Source organism: Tigriopus californicus, chromosome 2, assembly GCF_007210705.1.
Source record: "Tigriopus californicus strain San Diego chromosome 2, Tcal_SD_v2.1, whole genome shotgun sequence".
NCBI classification, from domain to species: Eukaryota; Metazoa; Arthropoda; class Copepoda; order Harpacticoida; family Harpacticidae; genus Tigriopus; species Tigriopus californicus.
This window is the reverse complement of record NC_081441.1, coordinates 1,149,456-1,173,694: the sequence shown is the minus strand read 5'-3', so window position 1 is coordinate 1,173,694 and position 24,239 is coordinate 1,149,456. Positions and strand designations below refer to the sequence as shown.

General features: G+C 40.0%; 2 protein-coding genes across 3 annotated transcripts; one reads left to right on the top strand and one right to left on the bottom strand.

Moving 5' to 3' along the window:
• Positions 1-5,891: 5,891 nt before the first annotated feature.
• Positions 5,892-11,924, bottom strand: LOC131876992 (uncharacterized). The gene is made up of 15 exons (XM_059222545.1): positions 11,781-11,924; positions 11,682-11,716; positions 11,412-11,517; positions 11,281-11,336; positions 11,199-11,216; positions 11,034-11,106; positions 10,920-10,935; positions 10,696-10,742; positions 10,473-10,577; positions 7,467-7,593; positions 7,284-7,405; positions 7,124-7,203; positions 6,982-7,057; positions 6,834-6,911; positions 5,892-6,094 (listed from the first exon to the last, which is right to left on the bottom strand). Exons 1-15 carry the CDS (start codon positions 11,905-11,907, stop codon positions 5,988-5,990), a joined length of 1,173 nt encoding a protein of 390 aa, XP_059078528.1. The 5' UTR covers positions 11,908-11,924; the 3' UTR covers positions 5,892-5,987.
• On the top strand, positions 11,294-23,837 carry LOC131876989 (uncharacterized). Of its 2 annotated transcripts, XM_059222542.1 has the most exons (17): positions 11,294-12,706; positions 12,785-12,816; positions 13,008-13,056; positions 13,142-13,162; positions 13,255-13,305; positions 13,374-13,513; positions 13,586-13,652; positions 16,749-16,847; positions 16,910-16,993; positions 17,344-17,376; positions 17,450-17,501; positions 17,980-18,020; positions 18,131-18,234; positions 18,298-18,314; positions 18,395-18,458; positions 19,264-19,420; positions 23,541-23,837. In XM_059222542.1, the coding sequence occupies exons 1-17, from the start codon at positions 12,598-12,600 to the stop codon at positions 23,699-23,701; spliced, it is 1,281 nt and encodes a 426-aa protein (XP_059078525.1). In that variant the 5' UTR covers positions 11,294-12,597; the 3' UTR covers positions 23,702-23,837. The 2 variants fall into 2 exon arrangements, with proteins under 2 accessions (XP_059078525.1, XP_059078526.1); XM_059222543.1 differs by lacking the exon at positions 12,785-12,816.
• Positions 23,838-24,239: the final 402 nt, after the last annotated feature.

Genomic DNA, 24,239 nt, shown 5'->3' with positions numbered 1-24,239 from the left:
TCTATATTCTAATATCTTTTCCACGACATTGCAAAGTTGTACATTCTAACCTAAGTTGAAAACCTTTTGGCGTGCAACGTTTCCAGGTAGACCATTAATGGGTTGTAAATTATCTGAGAATAGGCTTTAACAATCCAAAACAACCTCAAAATTTAAAATGAATTTTCGTTGCACGTTAACATTCTTAAACCTTAGTACAACTTCTAATAATGATATCTTTATTGCGACTCTTGGTCATGTCTTGGCGTAAAAATATAGATATATGCTTTTGACCAATGAATGCTCCCATTTGAACACACAGCTGAATTCATTTGACTAGAAATCGATAAATATGAGATTTTGATGTTTTTATATTGTATATTGCTTTTGCCACTCCAGCCACCTTCTTGTTGTGTAAAGAGTATTCACATTGGTAAGTACCTATAAGTGAATTTTACAATGTAAACCATGGTCATGAACAATTAAGACTCGGTAAAAATGGATTATCTCTTGTCTTATGAAATTTCTCATGTATAAAAAGGTTTGTAGATCGGCCACAATTGGCTATTGATTCATTCTTCGAAATATCCGCCTTTGGCAGCCATGAGAGCTCAAAACCTTTGCAACGCCTGACCCGTGACAGCAAGGCACGTCTTCCTTGGGAATTTGGTTCCATTCGCGAGTCAAATTAGACTTGAGGGTGGTAACGTTAGGTATAGACATGCCCCGGGCCCTTTGCTCTAAAATAGTTCAGAGGGCATAATCCATTGGATTGGCATCAGGGGAGTTGGGGGGCCACAAAGACCTATCCCAAAAGTCGGGCAGAAGGTCCTGGCACCTCAATTGAACCAATTTTGTTGTGTGAGATGGGGCATCATCCTGTGGGAAAATCATTCGCTGTTCTCCATAAATGTCCCTGACCCAGGAAAGCACTATGTCGCTCAACATATCCAGATAGACGGCTTGGTTGATCTTGACCCCCTCTTTGATCAACACCAAAGGTGTTTTCTTGTCATCCATCGAAGGTTATTCCTGCCCATGCCATTGCCAATTGTGGTTTCTGTCGCCGAAATAATGTCCGAAGCTCAATTGAGATATCGTGCTTCTCATCAGCTAAGACCCGGGCCATTCTGATGATTGTGTGTGGCTTGGACAGTAAGTAGCTTTTCGTCCGTCCAAGAAAGCTGGACGATTTCCAGCAAACGCTTTGTCCCAGAGGCTTATGAAAGTACTTGTCGACGCCTCATTTTGTAAGGAAACTATCCTAAATCCTTCCTGACTAAGGTCCACATCGTGATCTTGCTGACAGCCTCCTCTTTGGCCACCTGTATCATGGACCGGGCAGGATTTATTTCGCAATTTCGCAATTTCGTCTTGATTCTCCGGACAAGCTCTGGCGTTTTCACTAATTTTTCGTCTCCTGGACCTTCCTTTCAGTCTTACCAATGGCCTTGAACTCAGAAATTACCTTAAAGACTGTTGGTCTTGATACAGTGGCTTTGAGAACACAAGCGATCTCTGAAGTTTTCTTCCCTGAACTGAATAGCTCCAACAATCAGATCGCGTTTCACTTTTTCGGAGGCCATTCTGGACACCTTTGCGATCTTTTTGGGATATGATCAAGTTTAATCGATGGTAAACTATCAAGGGTAGTATATGGGCGAGTCATTTTTGGGTGGGATTTTTGAACGGGCAATGCACACTATCATTCAAAAGTTTACTCTTAGTTCTATTTGACCATGGTGTTTAAGATAAAGAATTATAAAATAATACGATTTTTTTTTTTCAAGACGATGACGATATGTTAATATTAAAACTATTAGATTAGAGTATCAACCACAATGCAAGTTTCAAGTCTTAGAGAGTGCAAATTAATCGGGAACAACAAATTTGAGCCAATCAGCAAATGGTAGGATGTTGACATGACGGGAAAAGCACGATGAGCTAGGATATTCTTTAGTTTCCAATGGCAAGGAATTCCAACTTAGGGCACGTTCTAACGAAAAAAAGAATTTCTTTTGGCGAAGGATCAAAATTGGGAGGAAAAAAGACAATGTTTTCCCCAGGAGGATTAAATATTTTCTCGACCCCTATCAATCAGGAATATTAGTCAAACACTTGTCGAAGCCTGTCTGACCAATTCATCACGTTGTCTGAACATCAATTTTGATAATGATGTTAAAGAGTGTAGGACATTTATCAAATTTTGGCACCCCTAGTCACTTTTATTTCAAAACCATCGTTTAACTCGCATTGTTTTAATTGGTGGTGCAAGGGTCCAAGTAGACTTCTTTTCGAAAATTTGTCTCCACAAAAAACCGAAAAATTGTTGTTGCACATTTCGAATATCCCGCCCTTTATAAAGGGCTTTAACTGGGTGCAAGATGAGTCAATATCATACTAAAGATAACATTCAAATTAGAAAAAGGATTAAGACGAAGAAAGACTGACATGTGAATATTAATGAATACATGATTTTGCTATCCAAGCCTGGACTGGTGATGCTCTTAGTCCCTTCTCTTCTTACAACTTCGAACTGATATGATTTCCTACAAGCCTTTCAATTTCATTTTATATTTCCTCCAACTCACGTTATCGTGTTGCAGCTTGGCCTCTGTAACATTATTGACCATCTATGTCATGTCTTCGTTAATTTGCCCAAGTCCTGGGGAAAACAAGCTTTTGCTTACCCAGAACTTGAGGAATTACATGCTCATGAAATTTTTGATATATCAAGATGCTAACTCAAAGATTAAATGCCGACATTATCCAATCATGATCAAAGTGTTCCTGAAATAAATCTATCTATCTATCTATCTAAGCCCTAAAAAGCCAAATGAATTTTACTCATTATTTTTCAACATAGTTTGAACTTCAATTTCTTTTTCCTTACAATGTTCATTACAATTTGGTTTTTCAAGATTAACAAGATTGAAATCCTAATATGCCTCTTCCTGACATTGCCATCCTCATCAAAGCCATGAGAGGAGGGCTTCCACGGCTTCAAAAATGAGGAAAATTCGGACTTTGTTTTGTTCCTTTTCTTTGCATGAAAAAGTAAGAAAATCAAGAAAGCTTACATCTTTTTTCAAATTTTTACTTATTTCTTATTTTCATCATTTTTATTTTTTTACGGGTTATTTTAGCCGATGCCTGGGAATGATTTCCCAGCCAGTCAAGTTATGTTTCATAGAAACTCAAGTCAAGTATGTCAAGTTATCTATGGTAGGCCTGGTCAGGTATCGTTTGCAGGAAACGGTCTATGTCTCGCTTAAAACTAGGAAAGGGTTCTTCCACTACGTAGAAATGTCGAAGAGGTATGGGCAAAAGGTTGTACAGTATAGGGGCTCCATTCAAAACGAAAGACGCCTTTAGGCTCTTTAACCAACGAACTCGCCTTATGTCGAATGAGACAAGTAATGCCTCTTCTGTCACTGTGGGAGTGCTCAACGCCTGGATGGGGGCAAAGACCGTGGAGGCACTAAAACCTGTAAAGAATAAGATATCGCTCGTATCTTCGTTGAATGGTGCATAATTCAAGGGATTGAAGTCTTTCGCAATAACTTAGGCCGCCTACACCAGCAATGTTTCTTGTAAAGCTCCTTGCGGTCATGTGGGGGGAAGCATACTACAGATGCGGCTGAACTATACATTTGTTCAGAGTCTTCATCGTAAACATATCCCTGGATTTGAAAGAACACACTTCAGTTTGGATATGTTAGTCAAATTTTCCCTGGTTTTCAATAATTATCCCCAGACTTGGAGTAGAGTCGACTACCTCTATCGGGTCATGACAGTCATCTAGATAAGGTGACGTGCCTATATTTTTGGGATCAAAAGACATGGCCTTAGATTTCCCACCGTTCAGTTTTCATATTTTGTCCGTGTACCCATTCATAGACCCGATGTAAATCATTTTGTAAGTCTTGAAAACAATTTGAATTTTTACCCAAAACTAACTTTTTTGTCATGGCCTTTTTTGTCAAACGCTTGAGCGAAGTCCAGGTACATAACGTCTACACAGTCATAATGCTGAAGCCCCTCAATTGTGTCGTCAAAATGCTGTACTAATTGCGTCAGTGTGCTGAAATGAGCTGGGAAGCCATGCTGTTTGTCAGGAATGTTGTCTTTGTCGGCAAGATATTTTTCAAGCTTATCTTTAACAAGCTTTTCATAACTTTGGTAACGCTTGACGTTAATGAAATAGTAGGGTTACTCGTCGCCAGATTTCGATCTCCTCCGGTATAAATTGGGACTATATGGGCTATTTTAAATCGCTCAGACACCTTCCCTTCTGCCAATACTCGATTAATCACGTAAGATAGCAGTGGGGCCACTGATTTAGAGGCACACTTCAAGAATTGTGCGGTCACATTATCTGGGTCTGGAGAGCTACTTTGTTTGAAGACTGGATCGCTTTGGTGACGTCGTGTTCATCAACTATCATATCACCTAATGAATGAGTGTCATCCGTAGCCTTGATGTCGTTGAAGTATTAAGTAGGATATCAATATCTTTGATCTTTTAACTTGTACACTTAAAATTTAACGATTGATTGGAGAAGGATTTTAGTTTTTAATTACATTATATTATGAAGTTCGTCGTTTATCGCATAACATTATATTAATAGAGTTGCAATGGCTTCGTAAGGTGCAAATGGTACAAAAAATGGACTTGTTCTTCGAACTCGCCAATATCTGTCAACTCCCTTAGTTTGTAACCCACGGTTCAATGATAAAGGAAGTACCATTTGATCATTTTCAAATTCGTGATATTTGTGGATTTGGCGTGGATTTTAGTACACCACCATTTCAGTATATCTTCTTGTCGACATTTTTTACGGCAGCTGAATCGGTAACCAATGGATTAGTTCAGCTGATTAAAAAATCAGATACCATCATCAGCTCTGAAAACGAGCTCGCCTGGCTAGCTCTCATCGGACTCTCTTGGCCTTGCTTCCTCTATGCCTTAACTATCTGAAGTCACCCGAAGTAACCTCTTACCTCAGAGTCGCATGAGTCATGATCTAAACCAATAACTAAGAAACATGAAAAAGAGGTATTTCCAAGCACACTTTGAAGTTTCGACGGGCTTTTTTCATTAATGCGTTTGCCTTTTGCCTTTAGAGTTCAGAAAATATCGATTGCTTGGTCTGTTGGTTTCATCAGTTTGGGATTTTTTTCTCGGATTATATTGTTATTTTACTCCTCCATCTTCTGCGACAAGTTCCAGGAGTCCGTTGCTGTTTGCTTAACAATGAGGGTGAAACCATTGTGAAGCAAGATCTACTTCATGAACGTCCGTCCATTGCTTGGACCAGAATGAGCGTCACAAATTGAACTCAGTCTGGCGGTTATGAGAAAAAAAATCCTCAATAAACAACTACCGTCTTTTTCAAAATGCGAGCCTCCAAGCTGGATTCAGCCACAATGGCCAATGTATTCTAATTTGAAAAAGTGCATCGCCTTTTACTGACTGTTCGTGAACCTAGAACACATTTCAAAAAGTGACCATTTTTCCCGGCGAAGAAGCGCCAAGAAAGAGCCATGGGCTTAGTGCAATTTCGGCCATTTTTTGGCCATGAAGACGTCCTAACTAATAATCAAGGAGAGATCACATCTCAGGTGTTGGAATGGTCGGTGCTAAACATCGAACCAACGAATGGAAGTTTTTCTCACCTTCTTTTTCTTGTAACAAAGCTGAAGATACACTTTAAAATTGGCTGAATATTAACAATGTATTTAATGCTTTTGGTGTGAAAGATACCTATAGTTAGCTTACGTTTTGCTGCCAATTTCAGGCGAAACATGCATGTTTTACAATTGACGTGCTTTTCGTCTTGGTTTCATCTCCTATGTTCTACAGTCTGCAAGGCCTTCGACGAAATGATACAGACTCCTGGATTGGTGAGACGCTTTTTTATTAGGTCCTGACATTGCAAATTCATTCTGATTGTTGATTGGAGCTTTGAATAACCAAAGCAAATATTCCATCCGTTATTTGTGAGATTAGCACGGAATCTGACTGTAATCCAGACTGAAACCAGAGAAGTCGTTATCGGCTACGGATGCGGGTCGGGTGCGAACGTTGACCACGAAAGGCAATCCCCGGGCCGCTGAAACGAAAAGGTTTGGGATTGATTGAATATAATGATTAGTTTTCATCCGTCAATGCTTGTTGTGAATAAGTTGTTCTCGGGATGTTCATTGTTTCGGACAACTCAAGCACTTCCAAAGGTGCAAAAAAGAGCATAGGTTAAAGGGAATGAGAAGAAATAGAATTAGCACGTTAGAACGAGCTTGTTCGGTCCTAACATGTTATGAAGAGCCGAATGAAAATTAAATGTTTTAAAATTCATCCACGAAACAGCTTGAAGAAATAAAACCGTCGATAAGAAAATAATCTAAATAATATTATATCTACACATACAAAATTGTCCTTTCAAGATAATTGCTTTTGCCTCCTTCATTGCCTTGAGGACATTTTAATCAAATCATGAATTGCATGTTGTAGAACAAGACAGTCTTGAAATAAATACACTCAGATGATCATTTTGAACTTTTGGAAAGAGACCGAGCGTATTAAACAAGTCAAGCTCATTTTCTTCGTTATCAATAGTTGATGTAATGTTGCGATGTTATGTTGGTTGCAAATAAATAATACGTAACCCTTCGAAACCAATTCCAGCAGCCATTTTCTTTACAAAACTGATTGTGGAAGAACGACGATAGGAGCAAGAAGAACACTGCTTATGTTTACAATGTGTGCTCAGTTGCTAGAGAACAACGAATCTCGCCTTATTGTTTCAGCTTCTAGTGATTCTCAGTTTGACGGATTTTTACTTAATAGCTTACAAGTCAAGGTTGAAGGGATTTCAGTCCGGGGGAGGGCTCCAAAAACCGATCCGCATCTCTCGGAGGGAGCAAATCGGACTAAAAGGATCGGTTCGTTTGGTTAGATCATACCCGCAAAAGTGTCATTATTTCATGTATAAAAGATTACATTCGTCTGCATTCGCTCCTTGTTTAACCAGCACAGAACTGGGAATAGAAATTTGATTCACTTGCCCACAATCGGTCTGAAAGAAGATGCCAAAGAATTGTGAAAACAATTAAAGATGTCAGATCCTTCCTGACGCTCTCACCCTAACTTTCATGTCCGCCGTCAATTCAAATGGGTCAGGTGTTGTAATTGGCGACTCTGCATATTGGACAGAGCAAAAACCTGCGGCGGGTAAGACGAAAAAACAAGGGTAAAAAAGAAAAGGAACGCTTCACCTTGATTTCATTTGAATATGAGTACACCTTCGTTTTGACGGATGCAATTGGTGTAGAGTTGGTCCACAAGTATTTGTCCCCCTGGGAAGTTGTAGGACGTGATGGTCCCTGTCAAGTCAGTAAAATATTGTGTGCAACCACTTGGCGCCCTAGAGCCATATTTCTGATACAAGTTCATTCTCTTTGCCAATCAGACGTCAAATACTTTACCGGACAATGCTGTCGCATTCGATGTACGATACTTTGATGTTGTAGCGCCTGTCAGTATTGGCTCCTGTGCCTTGAACGATATTAATTTGACCGGCCGTACTGCCAGATCTTCCGCTCTCAAAATACACTGAAAAGCACAAGCAAAAATCAGTCTTGTGTCACTTTCTGGTTTCTGTCGTCTTGTTATCAGAAGTTTACTAGACGTGTGGGTACACGGTAGAAAATTTTAAAGACAAAATTTTCTGAAACCGTGACGGAAAATGCACTACGTGTGACCCATCTGACCCATACATTCGTCCATATGATTGTTCAGGTATTCAGGTGGAGGTTTCATGCACAGAAAAACCACTAATTACCTTATTCATCAGGTGTGACTTTTGGCAGGTTTGCCAATTAGCAACTATTTTGCTCCTGGCTCGATTTGCATGTTTGAGAGAAACTGAATAAGGGGCATACGTGGAGCTCTAGCGGATTTCCTGTCAATCCGCTAATCTTGGTAAAGTGACATAAAGCTCACAAAACAACCCCTTTGATAAGTTGTGTGTAGCAGTAAAGTTTTCATGTCGCTGCCGAGAGTGTCAGAATTATTTGAGTTGCCATAAACTCGATATTTGAATACGTGAAACGGGGAGAAATCTTCATTTAGTGGCATATCATTTGCAAACCAAACAGTGGTCAATACCGCTCTTCCGAAATGAGAGACTTACTTGTCCACTGGTTGTGATTTGAAAGATGGTCACGCCTATTCATCGGAATGTGCTATTTTCGTAACGCTGCCTGTTTGTATGTATTAATAAACTTCCTTAGTACACAGCACCATGTTTTTTCCGCTTTACTGTTGGGGGGCAACTCTTCCTGGTGCTGTGGTTGACGATTTGAATTCCAAATTCAGAGAGAATTACTCCTTTAACATGGACACGACGTTTGTCGAGTTTGATCTTGTGAATTAAAACCTTAATCTCACGAATCGCACAACGGGAGACCTCACAAAATCTCGATGAAGTGGCATAATGTTAGATCGTGGTACTTGAAAAAAACACCTACATCTTCAGTTTAAGCTGAATGAAAATAAGATTCTTTCAGACCGCCCGGTTGCAATAATCTTTTTGTTAACCTGGCCGATGTTTTATTATTCAAGTAAAAGGTTAGATGTTTTTGGTTAGCTTCTCTCAAGTTGTGACATAACGTCATGCAATGTCATTGAGCGGTTCGTGAAGGATTTTGCCACTTTTTTCAACTTCTTGGACAAATTGCCAAATGAATACTGCATGAATGAAAACTGTTTGGAACTTAGCAGTATCAGGAGTCTATGAAAATATGCATTGCACTACATTGGATTTCCGTTCAAAAAAATTCCATGATAACATCTACAGAGCTTGAATGACTCACTCAAAACCATCCACTTGTGAGTCGGTTGTAGTAATGACTTATTTCAAGTGCAAATTAAGGTGCACCTCGTTGAAAATCACCTTTACTTTCGACCAAATATCACGAATGTCTTTTAAACCAAAACGCACCCCTAGGAAATGCCTTATATGCTTCTAACAAGCGATTTTAACATCTGTAACTTTTCAAGATGCATAAAACAGTTTTTTCTTATTTTTGCATTTAGGGTGCTAGGGTCGGAGGGTAAAGCTATGCACACATATAGTTCCGATAGGCCGTGTCATAGTCTGTATAAGTTTTGTTCTCCGTTAGTGGGTGTGGCCAGCGTTAATAAGTTCCCTTGAGATAGTTCGGGGAGAAGATTGGAACCGGGGACCACTGTCACGCTGTGAAACGGCGTTGAGCATTGCGCCACTTTTCTTGACACTCATTTTTTAAAACTATTTCGTCGACATTTTTTTTGAGGGTTCATTTTTTTTAAATTCTAGATATAGATGAGTTATTCTAATATCTACTTTACTTTTTCCTATCAATGTTGAGATTGACGTGAATTTTTGCGAGTGAGTTTTGCTTTTTCCCACAGATGATCCAAACTGCGGCGCAATGGGTGCAATGGGTTCTGCATTTTATAAATTTCTGTCAAAGCTTGGTTTCGAAAGTTGCAATGGGCAAAATACCCTGTCAAGCGTCGGAAAAGCAGTGATAAGTGCTCTCATCAGAATAACTTAATCAAATAATCCCTAGCCATTGTTTGGGCATGATCGTCAGCCTTGATGCATTGCTCCCCTCCAGATGAGATCACATTTTGCTTGTAGCCATGGTTGTTTGTGTTGAGAATACTTGTACAAGTCGGGATAGCGAGAAAGATGGCCAGCCAGCATTTTGCGCGTAAATGATTCTACTCCTTTGACAATATGATTACAGTCAGTCATTTTGATTCAAGAAATACCTTGAAGATGCAAGTACTAAAACAAATGTCCAAGATGAGGTGAAAGATGTCCAATATATGACATTGTGAAAAGGTGAAATGTTCTAGTGGGGCAACGATGTGAAGATACCTGTTTGTCAGAACGTTAATGGTATGTTTGAGCATAGCTTAAAAGTTAACTGTTGTTTTTGGTTGAATTAGAATGTGATAATCACAACATATTTTTTAACATGTCATAATTCTACTCCACCATACTAAACCCAGTTCTTACCACAAAAGTTTTGATTAGTGGAGTTGACCTATACCATCGTTTGAGTGAGTTTGCTGGAGCGTAATGAGCCCAAAACCTGAAAACTTACTCTGCAAATACTTTGATTCAGTAAAATGCATACCATACCATCAGACAGATAAATTATATGATAGAATCAGCCACTAATCGCTCAAGGGAGGTCTCAAGAGAGAGAAAAAAACGACCAATAGAACCGTTTCGGTTACCCATCGGTCGGTTTCCCGCTACTTGTACCTATAACCGACAAACGACAAACGTCTCAAATTTATGTCTGATTTTTTCATTTCCGAATCAGCAGAAATCAAGACCTGCCATACGCGACTACCTTCCAACCAAGCAATGGCCGTAATTGTTAGCGTTTCAACTAAATGATACGATTATTTCACTGATATGACAGACATACTGTGTTGTCCGGTGAGAGTGCCACAAACCGTCGGGGGGAAGGCGCTTTGGGAGGAGGAGTGAGGGCTGATCACATTCAAACTGTCTCCAGTTCCACCACAAACACCTATGTAAAAAGAGAGGCTCATTATGATCATATCCAAAATTCTGTAAGTTTCCCGTCATAAAAACCAGATGGTTAAGGTTGCCAAAACTATTTTCAAATTAGGTTCGATAGGGGTTACCTTCTCCAGTTCCCAGTGGCAAAACAGTTCTGGACTGAAAATCCAACCTAAAGAGCAAGGTAAAAGTTGATTTCCAAAAGATCTATTCATGTCCCAACTAGTGAAGATGGAACAGTTTCCACCCCAAAAGTGTCAGTTCAGAAATCGACCATTTTCAAGCAAACGGGGATTAGAAAATCACGCCGAAATTGAAACAGGAATTGACATTAAAAGATGAAGCTTACCGGATTTGGCAGATATCTAAAAAAATGTGAAGCATACATCAGTGAAAATAATTTAATATTAAATATGCGAGGCCAAACTCTAGTCAGAGCAGTTTTTCAATCAGGGCTTTTTACCTTGCGATAACCGATTTAGTGAAACCGAACAAGTTCGGCCGGTGTTGGAGTCTGCTGCCGGAAATCCCATGTTCTACGAAAAAAAACGATCAAGGTAGTCAAATGATAGTCAATCGACTACAAACCAGAAATATTTGGTTTCCTCGACATCTTTCTGCAACTCACCCGAACCATAGTGCAGTTCTGAAAAGTAAGATATTGTTAAACTAATAATCAAACGCCTTGAATAACAACATCTTGAAAATACTTGGTTGACCACTCCATTGCAGCCCGTTAAAATGAAGACGCAACAAACGCCGAACCCTAAAAAGTTGGAGTTCAGTATGACACGCAATTAAGGGCCTAAGTCATTTGCATCAATGATGAGATGTACTCCACCTGAAGCGCAATTTCCGTCCAACGTTCCCCCTTGAGAGGTACACTCTTGACCGTTCAAACATGTTCCAGTTGTTTCAATATCCGAAGCAGTTATGCATGGACCATTCTAAAAATGATAATTGAGTCTAGAATAAAAGATAATGCGGGTAGCATTTGCTACAAGTAACATAAATCTTCTGGAATTGCGAACTGCATTTTTTTTGATGAACCAAAATGAGTCTTTTGGAAGTACCGTATATCAAGGTACACTTGAATAAGTTAAAGATCTACCTGGAACTGAACAACATTGAAGAGACTGAACAATCCTAAAAGCAAAGATAGTCATGAACGCGTTCCGGGAACACAAGAAATAGCCCAGGTCGTATTTACTCTTTTGTCGATGAAAGTTCGTTTGCTGAACGTTGCTGTTTTGACCCTCACTTTGAACAAGCTCAAAACTGAACAAAGTGTAGAACAGAAGATGAAAGATGGCCACCAGCGATCCCTTCGGCGACATGGTTGTTTTCTGGTAGGGTCTTCGAAAAGGAATGACAGTATTCGGGTCTATTGAGTTTTCGCTTGGCCTGCAATTTATTTTTCAACAGGTCGAGGGAAATTCGTTTGGGCGAGCGTTGCTTTTCAGGGATTGGTCAATTGGACGTGGTATTTGAGATCTTAACCGGCACACCCACAACCACCAATAGAGGCGTTCAATCTAGAATTGTTATGAACAATTAATGGTCATCACCCTTTTGGATGCTTCGCAATCTGATTTGTTTGATGCAAATATTAGCATTTATAATTTTACAATCGATGATTTTTCTGTCCCTGTGAACCAAAAGTTAGCAAAGTCAATAATGGCCATAGTATTCTAGCATATCTAACTCTTTGAAATTACAAGCCTATAGTACACTGTACATCCATGCCCAAAAAAGACAAGGTTAGCCGCCTGCATAAAATTGCTCCTCCCCGTCTGAGCGCAAAAATGCAGAAATGATAACCGCGAATGTCGTTGTAAGGCTGGCATGCATGGATTGTCTGCGCCTCATTTGTCTCAAACAGCATCAGAACCCAAATTGCAAATGGCTCGAAACACAGTTTGCAGACTCATTCGACATCTGAACTTCCAGAGGTTAAGTCTTGATCATCAACTCTGGGAACACTTGGGACTTCACAAAACCGATCTTGAGACTTTGAGCCAAGAATCATGTTTGGAAAATATTTGGGCAGTGTCTTTGTGGTTTGTCTCCTTGCTGACATTTTGCAAACGTCGTCTATGAATCTCACTTCACCTCAACGACCAAGAAATGGAAAAGGTATGTGAGGACCATAGGAGAGATTGCTCATTTACCTCAGTTATTTTCCACTTGATTTCATTTGCCTGTTTATTTTAGTCTTGTCCTTGTTTCAAATAATTCAATTTCAAGTAAGTGTCGAGAAGGGTGAACGAACGTATATATATATTTTTCTATCTTTGTGTTAGTGCATAAGTCGTTTTCTCACGGAGAGGTTCGTAGACAATTGTTATAAGTTGCAAATAACGAATGTTGATCGTCAAAATGTGGCCTTCATTACTAAGGAATAATTGTTGGAAACGGTTCTTGTCTTTTCTTTTAGAACGGCTTCTGCATGGGATTTGGCAATCGAAACGGAACTTGCTACACTCGTAAGACGGATAGCAGAAAATATTCAGAAACTCGATTGAAGCTTGTCTCGTTCAGCAACTAATATTTCCCTTTTTTCCCTTTTAGAGGGCGAGTGTGAGGCCAGAGGTTTGAAAAAGCAAAGTTTAATAACCATATTTGACTAATGCATTTTTTTTCATATTTCCTCATAACCGTGTCCTCTCAATATGTAATTTTAGATGGGTCATCTGTTGGCACTTGTGCCAATGGATTTGGAGTTTGTTGTGCCTGTAAGTTATTCCAAGTGGTGAATCAAATCAAGCTGGTCAGTCCATCACCGTTTTCTTTTCTATTTTAGTTACTTTGAGCTGTGGACAATCAACCTCAGAAAATTGCACTTATTTGGTCCAATCCTCGACTAGCACGATAGCCAATCCTTGTACATATACGGTGTGTCCAGCCAACAACAATATCTGCAGGATTCGATTCGATTTCACGGTACATTGTCTCAACTCAAAAAAGGTTATGGTATCCTAAATTCATCAGTTGATTTTTGCATTGTCCTTAAAGACCTTCAACATAAATGGCCCGGTCACTGGATCGGCCACTGCAACCATTCCAGCTTTAACAACAGCAGGTAAGCAAAATCAGAAAAATAAAATTATTCATTTTTACTTGTAAGGCATAACAACGCAGCGTTGAACTCTGTGGGGTGACAAAACCTAATTGTTAAAGTATTGGATTGTCTCAACCACACTAGGCTTTAATGGTGTTATTATCGCTCAGACCCGTCGGGCCCTGAGTCTCAATATTCAAAGAAGAATTTCAAGGCTTTGAAGATTTAATAATCAGGAACAGATTGATATTTTCGAACATATTCTAAAATTGTTTTTCATTTTTAATTTTTGTACTGCAAAAAGCCATATTCATTCTAATTAAAACGAAAGAACTTGTTAAAGACAAGCTTGGCCGGTTTCCAAAACATTTGTTTCAAATTACATGCAAACTTATTTTGAGAAATCCCCCAACGTCTCCAGCATTGGGATCTCGAACTTTGAGGGTTTTTTCTGATTCTCAAAAGATTAGGAATTATTCAATGTTTGCAAAGTTGTTTTCTTCGGATATTAATTAAGAAAAGATGTACGTTTGACATGACTCCCACAATGATCTCTTCCCTCCGGTTTTCTAATAACCAATGTGTTGCCCCACTTCAAAAGCTTAGTATTACTGCAAGTCTCTCTTCTTATGCTGACGATACAAAGTTAGTTTCTGGTAGGAATGGCCAAGATTCCAGTGGCCTTGCAAAGGACTTAAATCGAATCTACTCGCGGGTAACTGAGAGTAATATGGACCTTCGGGTCAACTCCTTTGAATACTCCACTCGTAGACATTTGGTATATTCTCGCTCCCTAATTACTTACTTCCCCCTGGGAGAATGTTGAGTAAGTGAAAAAGAAATACTCTACTAGTAGATAATGCAGGTAATACTAATTCTGTACAAGTCGATTGTCCAGCCACATCTTGAATATGCTTCACCCATTGTGCTCCAATGAGTTCATCAGGTTTGCCAAAGGTGGAACAAGTGCAAAGATGTTTCATTAGGAACATCACAGGAATGAGAGAGCTCTCGTATTGGGAGAGACTAGAAAAGTTGGGACTGCACAGTGTTCAGAGAAGGTACGAAAGGTGTCTGATACTGTACGTCTTCAAAAGTATCCATGAGCTTTGTCCCAACCCAGGATTTAGGGGCAATTCTAGTGACCGTAGTGGCTTAATGTGCGTTTTGAGAGCACCTTCAAGCCCTCGAGAATCCAGGCTAGTTCGAACAATGAAGTCCACCTCTCTTCTTTCTCGGGCTCCTTCATTGTTTAATTTGCTTCCCTCTAATATTCGTAGGGAATACGTAGGCCTTGTTGATCCGGTAGCATCTTTCAAGTCAGGCTTGGAGCAATTTTTAGATAGCATTCCTGATCAACCATATATTCAAGGACAAATTCGTTGGTAGACCAAATATCATAGAAAGATTGAAAGGTAATAAATAGACGAATTATGACCTTTCATTTCAATAGTACTGGGGATTACATTCCCTGTAGCGGTTAGAAAAGCCCGTAGTGGCTTAATGTGCGCTTTAAGAGCACTTTCAAGCCCTCAAGAATCCAGGCTAGTTCAAGCAATGAAGTCCACTTCTCTTCTTTCTCGGGCTCCTTCATTGTTTAATCTGCTTCCCTCTAATATTCGTAAGGAATACGTAGGCGTTGTTGATACGGTAGCGTCTGTCAGGTCAGACTTGGACATATCTTTTGTTAGCATTCCAGATGAACCTTACATTCAAGGATTAGCCCTCGCACTCATTACCCAGAAGATGGTTAAAACTCGTATGTCATATTGCAGCATGCCACTTAAACACAAAATTCACCAGAGCGTCTTTACAACAGATCGCAATGTCAGTCAGATTACGGAATAAAGAAAGCAAAATAAAAAAACCACATAAATCACTAAGAATTACACGCAAAACAGTTCTTTAAATGGCATTCTGATGAATATGAGTTTAGGAAAGTGTTCAGCGTCTGTAATTTCCAGAGTTTCAATGAGTCTTGGCAAGAGGTTTTCAAATTGGTTTGCTTATAAAAATCGTTCCATGTTTTTGGCAGAAGATAAGGAGGGAGGTTTTGAAGTCATGATGATTTGACTAAAGGTGAGCTAAAATATATATCACCGCCTCTTCGTACTTTGAAAGTGTAGAGGTTGACTACACTGGGGACGGTTCCTTTCATGCAGCAAAAGAGAAACCTCATTTGATTTCGTTTAGCTAGGTCCTTGATTTTTAAAACATTTAGGGATTTGAAAAGACCCTCAGTATGGGCATTTCTTTTCGCTCCAGCGATCCATCGGACGGCTCTCTTTTGAAGCGTGACCAAACCTTTTGTAGCAGATCCAGACCCGAAAAATGTCGTATCTTTGTTTGCGCCAAACTATTTCTGCTGCGTGCCATTTAATCACGAGGGATGGAGCGATTTGGCAATCCTATGAGTATTGTTAAGACTTCCTTACCGTTACTGGGGAAGTAGTCACCAGCAATTTCAGTTGCTTTTTAAATAATTTGTGTACCCCTTTATCCATATGATCCATCAACGGTTTTGGAGTGTAAATAGTATAGTGTTAATCGGGGATTTTGGCCAAAATTTGAACAAATTTGACCATTTACCTGCTCAAGGACCAACATCTTTATATTCCTAACTGATATTTTTCATGAAGCAAATTGGAAAATGAATAAGCCAGAAAAAGAAGAAACTGGGGCTTCATTGCTTCAATTAGTCTGGATTCTCGAGAGTTTGAAGGTGCGCTCAAACCGCACACTAAGCCTCAACTGTCGAATAAAACCAGTGTTGGGACAAAGGTCATGAAAGCTATTGAAAACGTTCAGAATCAAATATCTTTCGTTTCTTCGTAACAGCCTTTGTAGTTTCTTAATATTTCAACTCTAATTCCCCTTCCAAGACATATATTTTTTTCGGACAGGCTCAAAGTTATGACTTTCTTTTTCTCGGGAAGTTCTTTACACTTTGAACTTGTATTTGAACTCAATTTTCTGATGTTTGGTGTGAACTTTGTCGCTATTATCCAAGCTTAGAGAGCTGAAACTGAACTATGGGTTGGTTCTCAACCTATTGCAATGAGGACTGAAAAGAAGCAAATATTTCAAGCTAAATGCTCCTTCATTGTTCAATTTTAGGCGGTGCCATCGGCGATTGTGCGACTGACATATTTACAATAACTGCTCCCGGAAATTTTGCTCCACCGGTTATTTGCGGATTCAACACTGGACAACATAGTAAGTATTTTTGATATGAACTTTTTCGATTCAATAAAGACATCAATTACTTCCTATTTTAGTGATTGTCGATGCGTCTCGAACTATGTGCAACGAAGCTCAATTCAGCCTGAATGGAATGGGAACTCGAGAATGGGACATAAAAGGAAAGCTAGAGCCAAAAATGGCTCATGAATTCCAGTCTAAAGCATTCATAAAGTGCTTGGCATAGAATTCAAAACACTGAATACCGGAGCTTTTCCCAATCTTTCAACAGTACTAGCAGAACCTACCACGTCCATAAAAGTAACCATATGCGCTTACAACAATCGCATACTCTTTTCACTTTGCCTTTGACTTCTGTTGGATCACACCATTGATGAAATATCTCATAGGTCAATGAATTATTTCTGAAAGAATGTTCCTTCCATTTTCACTTTTTTCGTTAGCGAAAATTATCCTCATCTTCTTGTTTTAAATTCATCCATATTCAGTATTTTGAAACAATTGTTATTAGTGACCCAATACAATTGTGGCGATGAGCAAGGAGGTAAGCATACAACATCAGATTTTTTCGTTTTCTGATTATTTGAGAATTTATATTCTGTCTCCACACATTTTAGGGCCGGACGGGTGCTTACAATACTTTACAGGACTCACTGGAACTGTGTCCAGGTAAGGCATAAAAATGGTATGATTTATAATCTGTAACGGAATAAAGTGGCTACCTCCAAAAACATGGTCTTCGGAACCAAAATATTTTGCTATGGTTCTTACTTGCTTTGGCTCTTAGGGGAAATTCTGCTCAGGTTTTAAAATGATTGAATTCATGGTTGACTCCTTTTTAGGGGTTCAATGCTCTCAACTTTGTGACAAAGATTTCACCCTTTTAAATCAATCTTAGCCCAAACATTTTTCTAATACATATATTTTTTCAATTCAATGACAAAATGTCTCGAAAAAACATGCTTGGTTGGGGCAAATTTGGACCCCTATTAATCATTTGTTTTGGTCAAGATTTCCAAAACAGCGAGCCAGTGAAGCTGCCCTTAGCTCAAAAGTCTTCGAAACGAATGACAGCTTTTAACCCGAGTTAAAACAAGTGCCTTGATTCGTCAATCGTGATTCATTCTTTCTTCGGTTTGCATTTCAGCTTTAACTTTCCCACCACGTCAGCAATTGTGGACCCTACAAGTAAGATTTTGTTTTTGAACTGATGCAAAACAAGCAGGTGGCACCAACATCAATAGAAATGCTTGTCGTACGAATTGATGATTTCAAATCCAATAACAATTATGTTTCAGCCACTCATCTATCAAGCCAAATGCAAACTATGTGCTGGAGACAAGAAATGAATACATGTGCCATTTGTTGGATTCCAGTTGTTTTAGGATCAGACACAATAACGGTACCAGTGATACAAACTTTGATCCTCTATTTCTCATTAAAAGCTATTGACTTGTGCTCTTAGGGCTCGTTTGGATTAAGGTAAGTTCGTTGCAACACAGGTGACTTGATCGTGAGTGAATCTACGACGGACCAATTGTGGTCTCTTGTTACGATTCTAGTGTGTCAAAAAACAAACTACCACGAGGGGAAACGGATGGACTATGCAGTGGAGATTATCTTCAGGTAAGTTTGTCGTCTGTGATTGCTGTGATTGTTGATTGCTAGATTTAATTGTAGATTTTAATGTATGGCTGGATCGAAAATAGGCATGATCCATCATGACCAAAAATGACCTGTTACTAAGCTTTCTGTTTTTGGTCAGTTATTCCATGAATCGCTCATATATTATCATTATTATTTTTTTTGAAAATTATGTTTCCTCATACCAATACAAAGGAACATTTCTTAGCATACCAGCTTACTCTTTGATTATGTGGATACCTACCTGATGAAATTTCACTTGCGATTCCATGCAAGCAAGAACCTTCTCTTTTTTCTACCAAGCCGTTTTTTTTACCAAAATGATGTGATTGGACAATTTGTGTGACTTGAACGTACGGCAGATTTGCAGCTCAAATTGCCAATGCTTACCTCTGGGGCCTTCTTGCAGAAAGGATTGAGTTTGTGCCGCCATCCAGGGTCCCTTGTCCTCGAATTCTTCTAAAAAAATTGAATGACTTTCAAATGTTATTCGGGTTTTACAGTCTCTTCTGTAGTTGTGGTTAGCTTTGACACTTCGAGAAAATGTGTTTGTCACAAGCAGAAATTCCGTTGAGAATATCCAACTGACCTGCACCTCTATTACATATCTACAAACATCAAAGTTTAGGAACATAATGATGCAAAATAATGTCTAACAAAAATATCTCTTTCAGCATCCATTTGTATTGGCATAGCAGTTTCATTCCCTTTAACTTTTGTCATACTGTCATCAATTCAGTACATTTTCCATTATCTGATATTATGCCGTTATTCGATTTGCTCACAGATTCCCAACGCACAATCAAACGTGGAAACCAATGCTGACGATACGTTCGTCATTGGAACCATTGGATCCGACGTCAATTTGAGTGACCGTATTTGTGGCCGGTTTTTCAGTTCGGCCCTAGATGATGCTGAGCGGCAGCTTTCCCGCTCTGTATGCAGTAAGTATAAATGAATGAATGAATGTGTTGCGACCGTATTTCACCCCCGGTAATTGAACTATTACCAGCTAAACGATTGACTCGTATCGTCCGTTACCTTTGTTAAAGTTAACCATTATGAATCATGACCGACTCGAGACATGGCAGCTGATTGGGTTTTGTTGTTGGGTCAGCATTCGATCAAATATTTGAACTACTTGCCAAATATTTAGTGTCTTTCAAAAAAACGTTATCACGGAAAAACAGTATTAGAAATTCTCGAACTTCTAAGGCTTCCCTGTTAGAAGCCTGTGACTCAAGTAATGGATGGATATGGCGAGATTCTTTTCGTTATACGGAACTTGAGCGAGGAGATAAAAACAATGAAGCGGATCAAATATAAGCAAAATCTGAAACCACAAACACATACACTGTTATTGGGAGCAAGTACAACATTCAGCCTTGAGCTTTTTTCTTTAGGATATAAAAAAAATATGAAAAAGTGGAAGTCTTAATTAAGAATGCCAAAGCTCTTAGAGTTTCCTCAGTTGATAAGGGAGAAATGAAAAGTTACACGCCACTCTGGACCGTGAAAAGAAGGAACGAGTAAAGCGTAACTTTTGGGCTTTTGGGTCGTCACAATTACACCATTTTAGGTTGTAATGGGATTTAGTTCCTGTTCGAAAAAAGGAATGAATTAGTGTAATCACGTTACTTGTAATCTTGTAACTACTCTCCTAGGCATTTGTCAATGATTTTGTAAAGATGAGCCTGAAATAGCTTCTGCCTAAAGACTTTGACTTTTTCCTATCACCCAAGCCCACTGGGGCCCATTGGTGGTCATTGATATTTTTAGAATATTGGTTGGTCCTAAAATACTCAAAGTTACAGAATATCAAGCAAAGTAAGAAAAGTGTCACTTTGCAAAAATATTGATAAAATATATCAATTCATGCTATTTAATATTTCACTATCCGTAGAGATAACCACGATGAGCTCAGTGTTTAACGATTTTAACCAAAACATACCCGGGCATTTATTAGCTAAATATACGGTTAGAAACACAATAATACCAACAGCATGCTGGTTTTCTCCGTTTATTTGATGAATATAAGCTTGAACATCTGAATATGTTTGTTGCTGCTCTTGACCATGCCATGGCGTAAAAACATTTAGAAATAGTGTCTTATAGTGAGTAACTAATTGGGACGATGTTGCCGGGGCCCAAGTATCCTCAACGATTGGTTAACTATTGCGCCACATTAATGAGCAAGGTATTTCACGAGATCATTGAGGAAGCAAGACCTAAAGAGTGCGATGGGAGCAAGCCTGGCGGACTCGTTTTCGGAGCTGACGAGTGACAGCTGAAAGGCTGAAAGGGGTATTTGATTTTTCAATCGGCTAGAGTTCCACTGTCCACTATTTACATTTATGTGCATGCACTTTTATTGCCGATTCCATAAAATTAATTTAGAAATATTCAGCATATGGACGGAGTTGTATATCAAGGAGATTTTTATTTGATTAAAAACACTTAAATGAACTATGTAGTATGGATAATCTTGTTTTATTGAGACTAGAGTTACTGTCTTGATTCAACACAATGGCCTAACTTGGCGGTCAAGGGAAAGCCGTGTCGTTTCCTCTCTTTAGAGTCCTTGGTTAGTCTTACCCCCCACATCGCTCTCCCAGAGCGAGATCACGTTGAAAGAGTCTCTTTGGGTTCGCCGAAAGAATGGAGGATATCGAAATGAATTGGCAGGCCAGAGTAGAAATGAGCTGGCTTTAGTTGGTAAATTCTTACTGTGTCTTTACGAAGCACAATTCTATTTTTGAAGGGCTTGTCCCCGGAGTTCAGTGCCTTGTAGGGACCATTGTAGAGTGGCTGAAGAGGTTTTCTTGCACCGTCTTGATGAATGAAAATCAAATGAGAATGCATGAGGTCTCTTGATACGGAAGTGTTGAGTAGACCATGTGCGCGTGGGCAAGAGGTCACCAGGGACAACCAGTGGGGATCCATATACCAATCGGGAGATGAAGTGTTCAGGTCTTCCTTAGGGGCCGTCCCAATGCCCAATAGAACCCAAAAAAGTTCGTGAATCCAGTTGGGGCCATGAAGGCGGGCCCTGACGGTGTCCTTTAGCGTCCAATGAAACTGCTCAATTAGCCCATTAGATTGTGGGTGGTAGGCTGTAGCCCTTGTTAGAGAGGCTCCAAGCAGGATCATCAGATTCGACACAAGCTTGGGCGCCCCTGTCGGAGGTTATCTTGGCCAGGATGCCAAATCTGGAGATCCATTGATGGGAGGTGAATGCCAGAGCGGGCGAGGACGTGTCAAACTGAGACGACATCTGGCCAGTGTTTGAATCTGTCAATGATGGTGAGGAGATGAGTTCAACCACCTGATAGTGTGGGTCAACACTACGTGTACGTGTGAGAATTGGACGTGAGGAAGTTGGAACTCCTGTTGAGGAGCGCGCATGTGCCAATGCACCTTGGCATGCTGACATTATTGGTAACTACAGGCCAATTCAGATAGCGTTTTGGCAAGACTGTGACACATAAATTTCTTGGAAATGAGCTGTTTTGTTCACTGGTACTAGGGTTGGAAAGGTTGTGAACCATTTCAAAGATGCAGCGCTGCCACTCATCTTATACAACAAGCTTGAGACATCCACTTGAGGTGTTGCAGAGGATGGTCTCGCCCCTCTTCCTTAGCAATGGAATGTCCTCAAGCTTTAGGCTCATGATGGCCTTGTGGTAGGCCTGGACCACACTGTTGGTTGCTTGAGCTTGGGCCAAGACAGAGAAGTCCAGTGAGCGAAAATGTGGTGGAAATCTTGGATATGGGGGACTTGCAATGATAAACGGCAAATGGAAGTGATGAGAGCCAAAGACGAGATTGACAGAGCGTATCCCATATGAGCGAAAAAGTGCGCCATTAGTGGCCCAAAGTTTGGGGCCATGATGGTTGGAGTTGATGTTGGGCACAGTTGCAAGCTAGTAGTTGAAAAGGGGGTCTTTGTTGTCGCCCACCAAAGTGGCTACTGACAGCCGGCTATGGAGTTTTCCCCCGTGGGACAGAAAGAGCAGGGGCTCTTACACCTGAAGGCCGTCTTAGCGAAGTGCCAGTGGTACCAGCAGAGGGCTAAGCCATCAGGTTGAGTTGATGGTCCCCTTGAGTGGGCTGGTATATTGCGGTTAGTCCGTTATGTTCCTTGCAGGCCTTACTGTGGCCTATGGGCTTGTCGAGGTTGAGGGATAGACTCAATGGTGGCATCCAGCCCGCCAGGAATGATAAGTGGTCCATCGCTTGTGACAGTGCCCTGAGGTCAGCAAAATCCTGGTTTTGGGGGAATGGTCGGAGCCCAGTCAGTAGCTGACGCATGAAAATCTATCTGAACAGGGACCCCAGTTGCTCCCCGGTAGTGAGGAGAGCCAGAATGGCGTCCATTTGTTGGAAGGGTTTGTCAGCGCCAAGGGGGCCGTAATTGAAAATCCAGTAGGCGGATTCCATGTCATCGAGATCAAATATTGTCAAGAGGTGACTCTTCTGGCCAGACAACGGCCGTCCTGTGGTGGGCTCTTGAGAATGTTGCCCACCTGGGTTGAGGTCTTGTCATCGAGGGTGGTCACCAGGTGCGAATACTTGGAAAAGTTTGAATCCCAACGTTGCAACATTTTCCTTGTGACCAACCCAACGTTCACAGGTGTCTTGCAACTGCAAATTCAAAGCATTGGTTAGAAACTCGTTAAACATGATTTAGCAGCATATTGCCAAATTTGACCTGCGACCATCCCAACGCTCAAAGGTGCCTTAGAGGTGCAAATTCAAGCGTCGAGCATTGAATCGAAACCCTTTAAGATGTTTAAGGCGCACATTGCAAAGTTTGACCATGATAAAAGAATGAAGCCAAATTTAATTGTTGTTATGTCCTAACATTCATTTTAGTAGATCACAGCACAATGTCGATTAGGAGCAAATTAATTGTTTGGCAGTTGCTTTATTTGTCTCGAAAGACATTTTTTCCTCCATCGTTTCTCACAAAGCGACAATTTCAATTAATATTATATTAAGGATTTATGCTCAGGTAAAAGTCTAGAAATGTATCACTAACAACTTTTTCAATCCTTGTTCAAGCTCAACAACGACCATTTCGAATGACTTTCCAAAGCGATGGTGATGAGGTAACCTTGACGAAGGTCGTAACCAAAAATCCCGCCAATCTTAATGAATTGAATAGAATACCAGGAGGAATCGTGGGTTTCAATCTTCGATGGACGCTTCAAACCTGCAGTTAAATTGGAGCCATGCTAACTTTAACAGTACCCCTTAATTTACATGCTTTTTTATTACTTTTGACATTGTGAATGTAGTTATTGTTGAATGTTACAATCATCTGATGTAAAGATAAATCAAGATATTCGGAAAATCAAACATTTCAATTTCATATTGATATTACTATGCTTAACCATTTGTAAGAAGCAGAACAGAGTCAACTCATATCAACATCATTAAAGTGATCTGTTATTTCCCCCTTCAACAATAATCCATATTGATTTGCAAAGGCATTTCGGCATAAGTATTAAAAATAGAACACAAAATATCTTTGGAAAAGTCAGTATAGAGGCAAGACAATGTTTGGACTTGGTCATGACAGGGAGAGATCCTTCCGTAGTTAGTAAGCCCTTTATCATAGTGGCTTTGGCTGGCTGGGTCAATCAGACCAAGGTGATGCTTGAAGAACAGGCTCACCCAGTAGTTGAGAAGTCGACTGACTTGACCAATGTAGAGAGTGAAGTAGTATCTTCCCTTGAAATAGAGCAGGAAAGGACAGTT

Excerpts from the sequence above, each read along its gene's own strand:
- LOC131876992 (XM_059222545.1), bottom strand. The coding sequence starts at position 11,907 with ATGTCGCCGAAGGGATCGCTGGTGGCCATCTTTCATCTTCTGTTCTAC. Across the intron at positions 11,337-11,411 it reads GGACGGAAATTGCGCTTCAG|GGTTCGGCGTTTGTTGCGTC; the intron begins GTGGAGTACATC and ends CCAACTTTTTAG. Across the intron at positions 7,594-10,472 it reads CACTCTCACCGGACAACACA|TGTATTTTGAGAGCGGAAGA; the intron begins GTATGTCTGTCA and ends TGTGCTTTTCAG.
- LOC131876989 (XM_059222542.1), top strand. The coding sequence starts at position 12,598 with ATGTTTGGAAAATATTTGGGCAGTGTCTTTGTGGTTTGTCTCCTTGCT. Across the intron at positions 13,163-13,254 it reads GGGCGAGTGTGAGGCCAGAG|ATGGGTCATCTGTTGGCACT; the intron begins GTTTGAAAAAGC and ends ATGTAATTTTAG. Across the intron at positions 13,514-13,585 it reads GGATTCGATTCGATTTCACG|ACCTTCAACATAAATGGCCC; the intron begins GTACATTGTCTC and ends TTGTCCTTAAAG.